This window comes from Colletes gigas, unplaced genomic scaffold (genome assembly GCF_013123115.1).
Source record: "Colletes gigas isolate AHSC1104 unplaced genomic scaffold, ASM1312311v1 Colletes_gigas_Sc00016, whole genome shotgun sequence".
NCBI lineage: Eukaryota > Metazoa > Arthropoda > Insecta > Hymenoptera > Colletidae > Colletes > Colletes gigas.
In genome coordinates, this window is record NW_025106645.1 from 3,102,543 (window position 1) to 3,119,209 (window position 16,667).

At 39.5% G+C, this 16,667-nt stretch overlaps 1 protein-coding gene across 1 annotated transcript in view; it reads right to left on the reverse strand.

Annotated features, from left to right (window-relative positions):
* The window catches only part of LOC122400214 (ankyrin repeat and death domain-containing protein 1A-like), a 37,428-nt gene that overhangs the window by 8,434 nt on the left and 12,327 nt on the right, over positions 1-16,667 (reverse strand). The window contains exons 2-5 of the mRNA XM_043401556.1: positions 5,477-5,627; positions 4,408-4,511; positions 1,689-1,787; positions 618-716 (exon numbers count right to left, since the gene is read on the reverse strand). Of these exons, the coding sequence (XP_043257491.1) occupies positions 618-716; positions 1,689-1,787; positions 4,408-4,511; positions 5,477-5,570 (396 nt within the window). The 5' untranslated portion in view covers positions 5,571-5,627. The remainder of the gene's footprint in view (positions 1-617; positions 717-1,688; positions 1,788-4,407; positions 4,512-5,476; positions 5,628-16,667) is intronic.

The following is a 16,667-nucleotide window of genomic DNA, read 5'->3' on the forward strand; positions in this document are numbered from 1 at the left end:
TTGAGAGTTATTATCAACGAAGAGAATCCCGTCCCTATCGACGATATGCGGGTGTTTTCATCGAAGGCATTTGTTTACTCGATTTAATAGCAGATTGCAAACATGGGAATTAATTGTTTGGTCGGATCGTAGAAGTACGGAACGAATTGTTTGATTATATCTCGCATAAGCAGGACAAACTAAGAATAACGGTTATTTTCGTACAAAACGCGAAGGCTTTTCAATCAATCCAATACTTTGGAAAAGATGGGTGTCGAATTTTTTGTGGATGATTTCGTAGATCGTTCTCGAGGGGCTCAGCAAGAAGATTGGAAATTTTGTCGATCCGTACGTCCCCGACGATGGAAACTTTTTTCTCGGACGAGAGCACGTTTGAGGTTCATTTTTATCGCGGGACGGAATCTCAGGATGGATCGTGACCCGATTCTCTGATTCCTAGCGTTTGTCCTGCATCGAGTGCGATTCCTCTTGCTTCCCCGCTCGCCAAACGGATCGAAAAGAGTCCCGCGGACGTCGAGAGTATCAAATTAATTCGATTTAAACGATTAGTCCCGGTAATCCCGCGTTACACGACGTCCGAAACTAATGAATATTTATTTATGTAATTACGAGAATACCTTGTTGACGGCAGACACATTTGCTCCGGCGTTGATTAACATCTTCACGGCGTCTCTGTGCCCATACCAAGCAGCCATGTGCAACGGCCGCATGCCAAACTTCAAATATTACACAGAGAATTTAATTATCCCTCGTCAAAATTCGCGCCGAGTTCGTAAACGTTCCGGCTACGGTTTCGCTGGTATTCTTGGAAACCAAATACAATTTATCATAAATGAAGCGTTACCTCCTCGTTCTGCTGTGATTTTTTTCTGTTTCAAACGTCGAACAGGGCATTTCTTTTACCAAAACTGCATTGTTTACTAAGAAGGAATACTTTATTTCGATAGGTTTAGATTAAATAATTGTTATTTTTAACGACACCGTAGGAAGTTGAATAAATCGCAAAAAAGGTAACAGTTACTAGCTGGGTACGTCTTGGCTCGGAAAAGTATGTCATAAGGGTCACGAAAATGTAAGTTAAAAATAATACTGAAAGACTGGTTTGTCCTGAAGAGGTCAAACAAGAGTTAGCAGAAAAGTCGTATGAAAAAGCGGGGGATGAAGAAAAGAGTAGAGGAAAGAAAGGAGAAAAGAGCTTTTCAAAGTAAAACGAGTGGGCCTTGTCAGAAGGTGGCCGAGTTATCTCGAGTGTCCCAAAAAGACGAAGAACAACTGCCAAGCCTGTGGGAACCTTCTGGTACTCCAAGGGTAACTGTCGAAGAGTGGTCCAAAGTACCATCTCTCATCGGTGGCAGACAATTTTTCGGATCCTGGATCGATTCGTTCTCGTTTATTTTTGCCCCTTTCATTCTTTCGCTGAATAGAGTTGTCGAATGCTTTGTGTTTATGATTTACTTGTACCGTTGTTGGCCAAACGGTTATTCAGGCTCGTTGAAAGTTAAACAGGCAAAAATAACGTTTATAAATTACGTATCGATGGTTCGAGTTTAAAAAATTCACCGAACAGCTTCATCGTAGCCTACGAACGTTTCGATAACAATTTATGAACGTGACGGTGGATTGGGTTTCCCTTGTCCACGATCTTCCGTTCGAACGGTTTTGTTACAAATTTATCGACGAAACGTTACCTTGTCCCTCGCCTCGATGTCGCATTTCGCTTGCATCAGCATTTCGATGATCTCCGTATTTCCTCTTGATGCTGCCCAATGGATCGGCGCTCGGCCATACTAAACAGCCAGTTTCAGTTATGCGAGCGATTCGCGTTGCATTTAATGAGAAACCGCTATTGGAATATTTGCGACAATGTGCACGGGCTTCCACCGCGCGTTTTCATTCATGCTCGACGCTTTTACGCCGCAAATAATCTCACTCGATACAGAGTGTTCGAACAATCGTGCAAAGCAAATCGAAAATGACCAGTTTTGAAAGCATATAAATTTCTGTAATACGATTTAATATATTTAGTTAATTCTTGCGCGAAGTGTAGCCATTTTCTTGGTTGGACTACGTTCGTTGAGGAGCCCTGTACCGTGCTGGGTAAATTTAATGGGCCGTCGTGTACGGAGCCCGAGACACCTTCATTAGCGTGCTTTCACGAGAAAGAATCGGCGACATTTTAACAGTCGCTATAAAACTCGAAGTGAAATATTCCGTCTTTAGTCGGACGTACAACCGGAGTTAAAGAAGAATTACGTTTCGAAGTACGAAAAAACTTCGAGACACTGTGGGAAAGTGGAGGAATTTTTTTCTTTCGCAGCGTGAAAGCGTTTCGCAATGGGCGAGGCGATTAGGTTTGGAAAACGCCGGTGCAAATGGACCTTTAATAGTCGCGACGGAACACTAGCGATACGTCCCGTGTTCAGTCAGACAGACGTCGCACTATATTCGTGGCACGCCACTGCTTCAACCGCGTCACGTTATCTCGCGCTCCGGAGCGTGTAACGCGTTTTGCATGACGTTAACGTTAACGAAGTGGCACCAACTGAAAGATTCTATTTTCAACCAGACCGTTTTCCACCCTTGCAGCGGCCAACCCGATTTTCAAAGCGAAAAGTTCCATCGAGATTTCGAGCTGCGGCTTGCACTCTGCGCGTCGCTACGATTACGCTAGTCCGTCGACTATCCGATATAATGGGGGGAACAGATTCGTTCCCGTAATCGATTTTCGGATAATCGGTCTAGGAAATCGAAATTGCCATTATAAAGTAAATTTTGAAGATTGCGGACATGATCGAGAAGGGGGTGATTCTACGTGGAAAAACAAATTGAAAATAGATGATAACATTTTTTGGTAATTATTTACTTTAGCGATTTCTTATTAATTTCGATGACCTTGAAATATGTTGAAAAGGTCGCTGTTATGAAGATTTTTTCTTCAAAAAGATCGCTGTTACTGATATGAATTCTGTTTATTTATACGTACGTGACTGTAGCAGCGTGTGTGTAAATATTGAAACGCCGATTGTTTATTGTTTCTAAAGATATATCGAGGCGGCCGGCAATGGATGCGTATAACAGATGTGCTTAACACTAGATTTACGGGCATTGATCGCACATATATTTATTGATACCTTTCATGTTGACGATTAACTTAAAATACGATTTTTCTTTTAATTAGAATATGTATTCATGCCATTGCATCAATCAAATTCAACGTAAGTTGTTAAAAAATAATATTTACGCGTTCTGCAATTTTTAAATCTAGTGTTAAAAACTCGATGTGAGTAGACGGCCGCCTAGCGGCGGCTGGCGTAATCAAATTTTACCCAAACTCTTCTACCTAATAATTAATATAATGAAGGTTTAGAAATAGGTTTAGGTTAGATTTTCTTATACCGGCCACGAATTCATCTTCTATTTCAATTTTCTTTATTAATATTATCCGATATTAGCTTGATTACAGTATACATTATTTGTCGTTGGTCGTCATGATTTTAATACAAGAATACCTGAATTTTTTTATATAACGGCAGACATTTTTCCAATTTCTGTTAATAATAATGATAATAATAATAATAATAATAATAATAATAAAGAATAAAGTTTAATATTTTATCTCCAACTCAACCCAAGGCTAATTCACACATAAAATTATTTTTTTTTTATTTTAACATGTATAAAGAAAAAATCTTCACAACAGTGACCTTGACAACATATTTCAAGGTCATCGAAATTGGCGTGGAATCGCTAAAGTAAATAATTACCCATTTTTTCATTTGAGGCTCTGTTCTCGAGAAAATAGACTTGGAAAATTCAATCGGTACATGTGGACAAGTAGAAAGAGCTAGCATTGGTCGGACACGCGAAATCGTATTCATTTGCACGCGTAAGTTTGCAAATTATCTCGACAACGAAGCCTCGAGTTAAAAAATTCCTCCAAATGATTACGAAAATTCAATCGGTACGCGTGAACAAGTAGAAAGAGCCAGCATTGGTCAGACAAACGAAATCGTATTCATTTGCACGCGTAAGTTTGCAAATTATTTGGACAACGAAGCTTCGAGTTAAAAAATTCATCCAAATGACTACGAAAATTCAATCGGTACGCGTGGACAAGTAGAAAGAGCCAGCATTGGTCGGGCACGCGAAATCGTATTCATTTGCACGCGTAAGTTTGCAAATTATTTGGACAACGAAGCTTCGAGTTAAAAAATTCATCCAAATGACTACGAAAATTCAATCGGTACGCGTGGACAAGTAGAAAGAGCTAGCATTGGTCGAACACGCGAAATCGTATTCATTTGCACGCGTAAGTTTGCAAATTGTCTCGACAACGAAGCTTCGAGTTAAAAAATTCCTCCAAATGACTACGAATGGTTTATCGGGTTCGAACGATTGGATACTTACGTTGTTCCTGGAATCGACGTCGACGGTCTCTTTGAGCACTTTGCGAACGGTCTCCGCTTCATTTTTTATCACAGCCTCGTGTAGCAAAAGGTCGTTCTTAAGTACTGGCAAGAAGAAAAGCTTCGATGAAGCTCGTCCTGACGAGCACGACGCAAAAAAAATTGTAATTCTGACTACGGAATAATCTGGTTCTATTTCGAGAATCTTCCTTTCCCTCGGCGGGACGATATCAAAAAGGATAGAGAGCAGACGGTACGAGTTTTTCGGAAAACTCGCCCGTGCCATCGGTATACCTACATCTGCATATATTTCTTCCACCTTTTTCGTATTTCTTTTGCGCTCTTGCATCGTGACGGACACCTTTTCCGGACCAACTACTTCCGGTGTAATTTTTCGTTTCGCGTTTTACCGAACCTCTCTTTGACGTCTGCGCGATTAGAAATCGGAAAATAGAAACGAATGTCTCTTACGATTTACTCTAATGACAAATTCTGTCCTTTCGAACCAGCCACTTTGACGTATTCTAACGATTTTGTAATTGAAAATACATCTTAAATATTAAATTCACACGTTTAACCCTTTGCACTCGTATTTACATTTGAGAAGGCTACCAATCAACTTCTTTTTCATATTCGATCAAAATGAAAATATTTTTATGGGAACATATTACAATTTAACTTGTCAAAATACACAAATTTAATCAGCATTTCACCCCTTCTTGAACAGTGATCTCAGGAACAAAACCAATTAGCCAAAACACAGGAGGAAAAATCTTTTATCTTTTATTTATTTATTTTATTTTCTATACACACACACACATTTAAGCAGAAACTAAAAGAAAATATTGATACAAGGGTCCCTAGAATGAAAATGTAAATATATGTATAGTAATACAATGTAAGATGGTGACTATATGGCAACATATAAACGTAAAACGTGTAATGTCGCCAGTACAGCGACATACGAGTGGAAAGGGTTAATATTAGTTCTATTTGTTACCTATTATGTTTATCTCTGTCAAGACAATGTATTGGTAGCTTGGATAGGTTTTGAGATCGTTGTTACTTACTTCTAGCAGTCTTTTGATTCAACACTTCTCCCTCGATCGCCTCGTTGATGTTCACGGGCGAGGGCGTTTTGGTTATTTCCTCTTTGTCCACCATCTTACTCCTCACGTTCCCCTTGTCCGCATGTTTAGTTAGCCCGTGTAATTATTAGACCTGAAAATCGAAACATCGAACGAACATGTAGCTCGCGGTCGGTTAACTTCGAGCGTGTCGCGTTCAGCCACGATGTTGACCCGAAAACGTGGACGATTTCGTGAAACTTTTCAAGCGGTTCGAACAATTGTACGAAACGAAACGCAATTAAAATTCTATTTCCCGACGATTACATCGGGGCCCCCTCGTTACGAAATTATATAAAAGTCGCGAGAGCACGTTCGTACGTTCACGAACGCCACAATGACAGAAACGATCGACCCGCGAAAGAGCGCTTTTGACATTTCGAGAACGTGTTTCGGGATTTGAAATAATTGTCGAAGGAAATTTTTCAGCCCCCCGTCGAGTACCGAGTTGCGTTATTCCGCCGCGGCTGTGATTCGTCGGGAAAGGATTCGCGTACAATCAACAATGCCACAGAGTTTCCGTTCGAACGTGGAAACCAGGACATGCCCGTAAGGCTCCTCGCGACATATAAATGAAATAATTATACGCATACCTACGATCTCTCTCGTACACGTTGCTCGACACGCAAACCTTCTATTTAGCAATTTGCGTCGATGGGCTCCCTAGTAACGATATTACATCCCGAATCGGTCGTTCAATTTGTAAATTGCTACGAGATTGTTATGCCCGTAACAGATGTTGTGCGGAACGGTTAATTTCAGAGATTAGAGCAAGAATCGCTTGTATTTAAGTTACACCGAGCAGGAATTAGGCGAGTGACGCGGAATAGGACGTCTGGCCGGTAATCCCGAGGCCGCTGGTTTCGAATCCCAGCGTTTCTTTCTCTACGACAAGCTCCATTTCGTAATTGATTTCTACGTTTCAGGAGAGACTACTGCCACTATGCGACAGAAAGAAAGCTGAGATCGTACAGAATCCAGGAGAAACGTCTCCCTGTGTGATTAGGTAATCGAAATTTATCTCTATTACAATTTACTAATTTTTCGTTGTATTAATTGTATTATAATTTGACGAGTATTGATCAAAATTATTAACCCCTTGCCATACAATGACGAGTCTGACTCGTTACAATTTCCTGATCTCAAGTTTAGACAATCATGAGACTACTCACAGAGTCATCGAGTTTTATACAGGATGTTTAGCTATCTCTAGGAAAAATTTTAATGGAAGATTCTAGAGGCCAAAATAAGACGAAAATCGAGAATACTAATTTGTTGATTGAGGCTTCGTTAAAAAGTTATTAACGTTTAAAGTTCCATACCCATTGGTCAATTTTTTGGCGAAATTAAACAATTTCAAATCATTCTAGAAAAATTATTTTCAGTTGCAAAGGAACAATTGGAATCATTTTTGGTGAATAGACATACCCCCGAAATACTATCTACTTTCGAGGAAAAAATTCGAATAAGTAGTGAAATTTTTCAGCAAAATTGAAAACTTTCAAATCGTTCTAAAAAAATTATTTGCAGTTGCAGGGCTAAATTACAATCATTTTTGGTGAATAGACATACCCCCGAAATACTATCCACTTCCAAGAAAAAAATTCGAATATGTAGTGAAATTTTTTGGCAAAATTAAAAAATTTCAAATCGTTCTAGAAAAATTATGTTCAGTTGCAGGGGTCAATTACAATCATTTTTGGTGAGTAGACATACCCCCGAATTTCTACGCGTTTTCGAGAAAAAAATTCCTTACTGAAAATATGATAGGTCTGACCATACGTTGATTGATTCCCCTGAAATTTAATTCGTATGTTTAAAACATCATAACTCCTGAACGGATTGGACGATTTTAATGTTTCAAAAGGCAAACAACGCGTATTTTGGCGTAGAATATGTAGAAATTCCAAAAATATTTGAAAAGTTGCTCCTTAATCACGTAAAGTGAGAAAAACCCCATATGATTGGTCCATTTTTTAAACAGCCATAACTCCTACAATAGTGACTATATTTGAATGAAACTTTTTTCTGAAGTAGAGTTCATTTGTACCTACAAAAAAGTATTAGACAATTTTTCCATAGGGCTTCAGACATAATTACTAAAAATAAAAAATGAATTTTTTAGATAAATCGACAGAGGCTAAATTTTTCGGCGAAAAAAAAAATTCAAATCGTTCTAGAAAAATTATTTTCAGTTGCAGAGGTTAATTGCAATCATTTTTGGTGAATAGACATACCTCCGAAATTCTATCCACGTTCAAGAAAAAAATTCGAATAGGTAGTGAAATTTTCCGACGTAATTAAAAAATTTCAAATCATTCTAGAAAAATTATTTTTAGTTGCAGGGGCCAATTGCAATCATTTTTGGTGAGTAGACATACCCCCGAAATCCTACCCACTCTTGAGAAAAGAATTCATGTAGATGGACAAAATTTTATGAATAATTTTTGACAATAATTTTGTTAATAACTTTTTAACGAAGCCTCAATCAACAAATTGGTATTCTTGATTTTCGACTTATTTTGACCTTTAGAATCTCTTATTAAAATTTTTTCCAGCGGTTGCCAAACACCCTGTATATTAAAATCAGCACATTATTAGATTCACGAGGTATTCGTAAAACAAATCTATTCTTTTTCTTCACGATTTCTTTTACAAAGAAATTTAAATAAAATAGAATACTATACCTTTGAAAAATTACATTACATTGTACGTCAAGGGGTTGATATTATTCTATCTCAGGGGATGCTCGATTCAGGCTTCGGGGATATTGTTTAAACAAGTTTGCTGACGTTTCTCCACACAGCCAACGGTATCAGCTAGCCCCGGAGCGTTTCTGGAGTTTGTAATGTAAAATCCGCGCTTCGTTTTTGCGCTACGAGCGTCGAAAGACAGAACTTCTGTCGTGGAGGTATCGTCTGTCGGGACGTCAAAGGGGAACGGGCCCTTTGAAAATGTATAAACACGAAACATTTCCGCCGGCTGAACGCAGATGTTGTTCGCGTTCCGTTCTCAAAGGGAAGATATCGGATTATTTTCAAAGAGGCCGATAGCAGAAGGAATACGCCGAACGAAAGGACAACGCGTACGAAACTTCGGTTTCCTTTTCGTCGATGAATCTTTTGTCGCCGGGCAAAAATTCCTCGCTCGTCGTTCGAACGAATAACGAAGGAAATGTTTAAACAGCGACGGGATTCAGCGAAACGGTTCCCGCTGGAAAGCGGGAGAAACTGCTCGACGAGCACGGTCCGGCGAGGCAAAAAATATCCTCGACCAATTCCCTCCGAATTGTCGTCGGTAGAAAAGTTTTAATAAGCACCTTTTTTCCACGTCCCCGCCCCCTGCTCCCAACATTTTTACAATTCAATTTAATTACGGAAGCGACTATTTACAATTTCACGGCGGAGGAATTCGTCGCGCGGGGGGGTTGCGCAGGTGGGTTGCAGGAAAAATTCGCGGGTACGCGAGGAGTTTGATTGCTCCGAAATGAACGCTCATTATCGTTCACCTGAACTTTGTCCTTTATTCCCGCGGCGAGTCGTCGAAAACGACCGAATTGCAATCCATTTTGAAAACTTTGCCGTTTGCACGACTTCCGATCGAGCAAACGTGTCGTTCAAAGCCACCTACTTTTTGTAAAATGTAATATACAACGATGTGGTTTAAATCTTGAGAGCATCGATATTCTCCTGTTAATGAATTTAATCGTCGAGGTCAAACGTTCTCGAGAAGGCAGAGATTTAACGACGTCCTGCGTTGCAATTCCCAAAACCGATACGTTCGCTTCGAGCTACAGTCGGATCAATCGGATTCTGGTAAACGTTGGTCGTGACATCGTTCTCGTTGTAACCATAGGTCACATTTACAGAAGACATAGTCGAAATTCGGTATCGCTACAACGCTATACAATCCGCGATATCGATCGTTACATGCACTGAAAATTGTACACAATGTTTGAGAATCTAAGTGGAACGTTCATTGTTGGGTCGGACAAAGACTCGAGCCCGGACAAATTTTTAACATTGTCAACCTACGTTCTCTAAACGGCGCTGAATAACGTGGCTGAACTTTCGTGCCGTGTAAATTAATAAAATACGAATTTTTAAATAATATCAGGAACCAGAGAAATTGGGAGAATCCACGCGACGTTGTTGTCGCGTAACACGAGCGACGAGTGTACTTAAACAACCGTACTCGTGTGATCGATTTCACCAAGCGTGAATATTCTTATACGACGAATGTCAGAGGAAAGAAGGGAGGCCGCGCTGGCTTCGATTGACCTACAAATAACTAAAATGGAACGCTGGGAACATTTCGTATCGACAGGTCAATCTGCTAAATTGACGCATTTTTTGTACCCGGATTGTTCACGATTCCAGGAACGATGTTAAGATAATCTGTGCCTGCATTCTAGGGATGAAGTATGCACGCCCGTTTGGAATTTAATTTCGCGTAGAAACGAAACGATGATCAAATTTCAATGATACTAGATTGAATAAGTGGATGTTTCGTAGACCACTTCCTCTTTTCTCATCGGTATTTCCGAATAGGCAATGAACTCCATGCTTCTTCAACAGTGTTTAGGTTCTTAGTTCCTGTACATTCTTTAGTGTAAATAACATTCCATGAACGCGTTACTACAATTCCTGTGCTCCGTCTGACCAGTTGTATCGTTTTCTACTTGGCGAATACCCAGACTCCTGTATTTCCTGATATTCCTGAAATTAATTTGTGGATTGAAGAAGTGGATGTTTTATAAGGTAGTTTCTTCTTCCTTATCGGTGTTTTAGTTTACGTTCTTCGTTATTGTACGTTTATTAGTGTAAATAATATTTTACGGATGCCTTACTATAATTTCTGAGCTCTGTCTGACCAGGTGTATGGTTTTCTACTTGACGAATTTCTAGACTCCTGTATTTCCTGATATTCCTGAAATTAATTTGTAGATTGAAAAAGTAGATGTTTTATAAGGCACTTTCTCCATTCTTATCTGTGTTTTAGAGTAGGCAATGAACTCTGTAGTTCTTCAACAATATTTACGTGCTTCGTTATTGTACGTTTATTAGTGTAAATAATATTTCATGTACACGATACTAGAATATCAGTGCTCCGTCTGATCAGGCGTATCGTTTTCTACTTGGCGAATTCCCAGACTCCTGTATTTCCTGATATTCCCGAAATTAATTTATAGATTGAAAGAGTGGAAGTTTTATAAGTTACTTTCTCCTTCCTTATCCATGTTTTAGTTTACGTTCTTCGTTATTGTACGTTTATTAGCGTAAATAATATTCCATCTACGCGATACTACAACATCAGTACTCCGTCTGACCAGGTGTATGGTTTTCTACTTGACGAATTTCTAGACTCCTGTATTTCCTGATATTCCTGAAATTAATTTGTAGATTGAAAAAGTAGATGTTTTATAAGGCACTTTCTCCATTCTTATCTGTGTTTTAGAGTAGGCAATGAACTCTGTAGTTCTTTAACAATATTTACGTGCTTCGTTATTGTACGTTTATTAGTGTAAATAATATTTCATGTACACGATACTAGAATATCAGTGCTCCGTCTGATCAGGCGTATCGTTTTCTACTTGGCGAATTCCCAGACTCCTGTATTTCCTGATATTCCCGAAATTAATTTATAGATTGAAAAAGTGGAAGTTTTATAAGTTACTTTCTCCTTCCTTATCCATGTTTTAGTTTACGTTCTTCGTTATTGTACGTTTATTAGCGTAAATAATATTCCATCTACGCGATACTACAACATCAGTGCTCCGTCTGACCAGGTGTATGGTTTTCTACTTGACGAATTTCTAGACTCCTGTATTTCCTGATATTCCTGAAATTAATTTGTAGATTGAAAAAGTGGATGTTTTATAAGGCACTTTCTCCATTCTTATCTGTGTTTTAGAGTAGGCAATGAACTCTGTAGTTCTTTAACAATATTTACGTGCTTCGTTATTGTACGTTTATTAGTGTAAATAATATTTCATGTACACGATACTAGAATATCAGTGCTCCGTCTGATCAGGCGTATCGTTTTCTACTTGGCGAATTCCCAGACTCCTGTATTTCCTGATATTCCCGAAATTAATTTATAGATTGAAAAAGTGGAAGTTTTATAAGTTACTTTCTCCTTCCTTATCCATGTTTTAGTTTACGTTCTTCGTTATTGTACGTTTATTAGCGTAAATAATATTCCATCTACGCGATACTACAACATCAGTGCTCCGTCTGACCAGGTGTATGGTTTTCTACTTGACGAATTTCTAGACTCCTGTATTTCCTGATATTCCTGAAATTAATTTGTAGATTGAAAAAGTGGATGTTTTATAAGGCACTTTCTCCATTCTTATCTGTGTTTTAGAGTAGGCAATGAACTCTGTAGTTCTTTAACAATATTTACGTGCTTCGTTATTGTACGTTTATTAGTGTAAATAATATTTCATGTACACGATACTAGAATATCAGTGCTCCGTCTGATCAGGCGTATCGTTTTCTACTTGGCGAATTCCCAGACTCCTGTATTTCCTGATATTCCCGAAATTAATTTATAGATTGAAAAAGTGGAAGTTTTATAAGTTACTTTCTCCTTCCTTATCCATGTTTTAGTTTACGTTCTTCGTTATTGTACGTTTATTAGCGTAAATAATATTCCATCTACGCGATACTACAACATCAGTGCTCCGTCTGACCAGGTGTATGGTTTTCTACTTGACGAATTTCTAGACTCCTGTATTTCCTGATATTCCTGAAATTAATTTGTAGATTGAAAAAGTGGATGTTTTATAAGGCACTTTCTCCATTCTTATCTGTGTTTTAGAGTAGGCAATGAACTCTGTAGTTCTTTAACAATATTTACGTGCTTCGTTATTGTACGTTTATTAGTGTAAATAATATTTCATGTACACGATACTAGAATATCAGTGCTCCGTCTGATCAGGCGTATCGTTTTCTACTTGGCGAATACCCAGACTTCCGTATTTCCTGATATTCCCGAAATTAATTTATAGATTGAAAAAGTGGAAGTTTTATAAGTTACTTTCTCCTTCCTTATCCATGTTTTAGTTTACGTTCTTCGTTATTGTACGTTTATTAGCGTAAATAATATTCCATCTACGCGATACTACATCAGTGCTCCGTCTGACCAGGTGTATGGTTTTCTACTTGACGAATTTCTAGACTCCTGTATTTCCTGATATTCCTGAAATTAATTTGTAGATTGAAAAAGTGGATGTTTTATAAGGCACTTTCTCCATTCTTATCTGTGTTTTAGAGTAGGCAATGAACTCTGTAGTTCTTCAACAATATTTACGTGATTCGTTATTGTACGTTTATTAGTGTAAATAGTATTCCATGTAGGCGATACTAGAATATCAGTGCTCCGTCTGATGAGGCGTATCGTTTTCTACTTGGCGAATTCCCAGACTCCTGTATTTCCTGATATTCCCGAAATTAATTTATAGATTGAAAAAGTGGAAGTTTTATAAGTTACTTTCTCCTTCCTTATCCATGTTTTAGTTTACGTTCTTCGTTATTGTACGTTTATTAGCGTAAATAATATTCCATGTACGCGATACTACAATTTCTGTGCTTCGTCTGACCAGGCGTATCGTATTCTACTTGGCAAGTTCCCAGACTCTCGTATTTCCTGATATTCCCGAAATTAATTTTGAATCGAGCGGTTCTCCACATATTAAATGACAGGCTTGATTGATTCGTCTCGCGAAATGAATTCCCCGTGTGCGTGAATCGTTCGATCGGATCGTCGATATCCTCCAATTAATGGAGCCAGGACTTGGGCAATCCATTAGAAGTCATTGATCGCTCTTTGCTAAATTTCATCGCGGCCATCTCGACCATTTATCGTGACTCTTTCGTTCTGGAAATGATACGATAATCCAATGGCGAGCCTTTACAATTTTTATCGGGCTTACCTGGTTTCGTTGCAACGTTAAAACAATCGAAGCTAATTACAAGCGAGTTGTCGGAATACCGAGCCAGTATTTCTCTCGCGTTTTCTGCTTTTCCGTTGATCCTCTCCCTGTTACTGTTTTCAACGCAGAACAATTTTAGTCATTTCCTAAATTAGTGTGAAATTTCGTTGTCGCAGTGAAAAGGAAAATGTATTGCTTGGGAATAAAAGCTCCTTGTCAAAATAAATTACTTTGTTTTTATAATTTAGTTTCTATATTAGTAAAAAATTAGGAGACAGCATTTGATGCTCAGCTGAGTTTTATTATGTTTCAATGTAAAACAACTGTGTTTTTGCTTCTTTACAAGCATTTAAACACTATTATCGTCATATTTCTACGTACTTTTATTGGGTGTACAAATGAATAATCCAAATTATCTTAAGCAGTTATAAAATCAAGTTTAAAGTCAATAGATTTTCCCACTCTTTTGCGGTCATATGGTGTTGACATATAGTTAAAACAAAAGATAGTTTAGCTGCTCACATAAGGGCAAAATCTCTTATTTTGTAAACCTATATTTCGGGCCTTTTGTCTGTATACAGCGCGCTACATTACCCGTGTGTACCCCCTTAAGTAGTTATAAAATCAAGTTTAAAGTCAATAGATTTTCCCGCTCTTTTGCGGTCATATAGTGTTGACATATAGCTAGTTAAAACAAAAGATAGTTTAGCGAAAGGCCCAACATAACCTTCTGAAGTATTCAATTCAGTACAGTCGAAAATGGCAACAGATAAGGTGCATATTCTACACTGCATTCTTTACGAATTCCAACAAGAGAAAAATGCTGTAAGAGCATACGAATCGATTTATTCCTTTCTCGGTGAAGGTGTTGTATCGTATGATATGTGTGCATTTTGGTTAAGCTGTTTAAAAGCGGTGATTTAAGTCTGATCGACAAACAACGCCCTGGAGGCCCTCGGAAGTGCGACAACGATGATTTGGAACAACTGCTCGCTGAGAATGCGGCACAAACGCAAAAAGAACTTGCAGAACAGTTAGGAGTAACCCAGCAAACGATTTCCAAACGCCTGCGTGAGATGGGGAAGATCCAGAAAGAAGGGAAATGGGTTCCGCGTGAACTCACTGCAACCAACAAAAATCAACGAGTGGCAGCGTGTCTTTCTCTTCTCAATAAGCAGCGTCGAAAGTCTTTCTTGTGGAAAATCGTTACGGGCGATGAGAAGTGGATACTCTATGACAATGCGAAACGCAGAAAGTCATGGGTAAATCCCAGCGAAGCATCAACATCGGTTGCAAAACCCAATCGCTTCGGAAAGAAGGTTCTTCTCTGCATTTGGTGGGATATCAAGGGTGTGGTTTATTATGAGTTGTTGGTACCGGGTGAAACAATTACTGCGTACTGCTACCAACGTCAATTAATCTGCTCGAGTCAAGCATTGGAACGAAAATACTGGCAAAGGAGAACGTCCAGTGAAATTGTTGTATGACAACGCCGGGCCACATATTGCTTCCCATACAAAAGACACCATAATGAGTCTTGGCTGGGACGTCTTGAAGCACCCGGCGTATTCACCAGACATTGCTCCATCTGATTATCACCTGTTCCGGTCGATGCAACACACCTTATCCGATATACACTTCCAACCAGTGGATGAGATCCGAAAATGGCTTGACAACTTTATCGGGTCCAAAAACGTAAATTTTTTCCGAGATGGAATTCATCAGCTGCCTGAAAGATGGCTCAAAGTTATAGAAAGTAACGACGAATACTTTGATCGAACACTTCAATTTACTTGAATGTGGCTGAAAAAATTGGATTATTCATTTGTACATCTAAAAATTAAGACTGTCGGGTTTATCGAACTTTTAAAGTCAGGGTAAAATTGGTGGAAGAGTTTATTACGTGACACACGACGCTTGTTTTCCCTCGACGGATCAATTGAAACCGTGTAAATAGAGGGACGACCGTTTACCACGCGACTCCACGGTAAGAAGTCAAGTAATTAGAGACGACCGTCCCCTGTTTGCCTTTCTTTCAGCCGTGGCACGAGGAAAAATGGGGGACGCCCGGAATGGGGGATGAAGAATGATCGCGCGGCGCCTTCGAGCGCCATCCACACGTTCCCCGACCGCCTTTGTGCTAAAAATAAAGCCACCTGCACCGCGCTACCGCGTGAATGATAATCTCTGCCCATCCTCCGATCACTGAACGACCAGTTTCACCACCCTCGCTGAAAGCACGAGCCTGGCAAAAGTCAACCGATGGTCAGCGTAGGAAATTAGGTCCGCGTAACGTGCAGCAGGTTAAAACGAAGCGCCAACCGTTACCTTTTTTCCGTAGCGTCGAGCACTAACGGGTGGTCGTGAAATCGAGAGAGACAAAATTTTGTAGGAACCTAGTGTGTTGGCTAGGAGAGGTCGTTCGCAAATAAAGTTTGGACCAGGATTCGTCAAACGAATAACAATAGTTTATTAAAAATACGATAACAGAACAATAATAAAACCCAAATCGCTTCTCTCGCTATAACGCACTCTCGCTTATTTAATGTCGCCTATCAACTGCCGCGCCGCCGAACATTCACGCACTTATAGCATTCACCCTCAGTCGCTCTATCTTTCTCACGCAATCATCCCTTTTCACTCACACCCAAAATCCTCGCATCCATGGTCCAGGTTCACGCAGTCACGTACACGCCTTGCTAATCGTTTCATTCTCACGGTTCAGTCGCTCAGTTCCAAACACTCTTCCTCGCATTCTTTCAGCCACTCGACATTTTCTAAACGCAGTCACCCTATTTCCCAAACATCCCGGCGCCGTCCAGACGCAAGACGACACCGACCGCACGCACGCAACAATGACCAATTCATATCTCACGAAAGTTTTCAAGACCCAGGCACTCAAATCCACAAACATACTGGTGCCATCCCGTCGCGGGATGACACCGACCGTTCGCACGCACCACAAATCGTTTACACCCTACAATTTTAATGTAGTACTAGTATTTAAACTAGGGATCGATAGAAATTTCTTACGTCTGACGAGGTTTTTTCAGGATACGCGGGAATTTTTCCTGTGTACGAACGTTCGAGAGTCGATTTGACCTGTACACGCACGGTGCATGCACCGCGAGGCTGGCTAAAAATAACCACAATGCAACGGTGCCGCAGGATGCAGGCCATTCTTCCCTGTTTCCT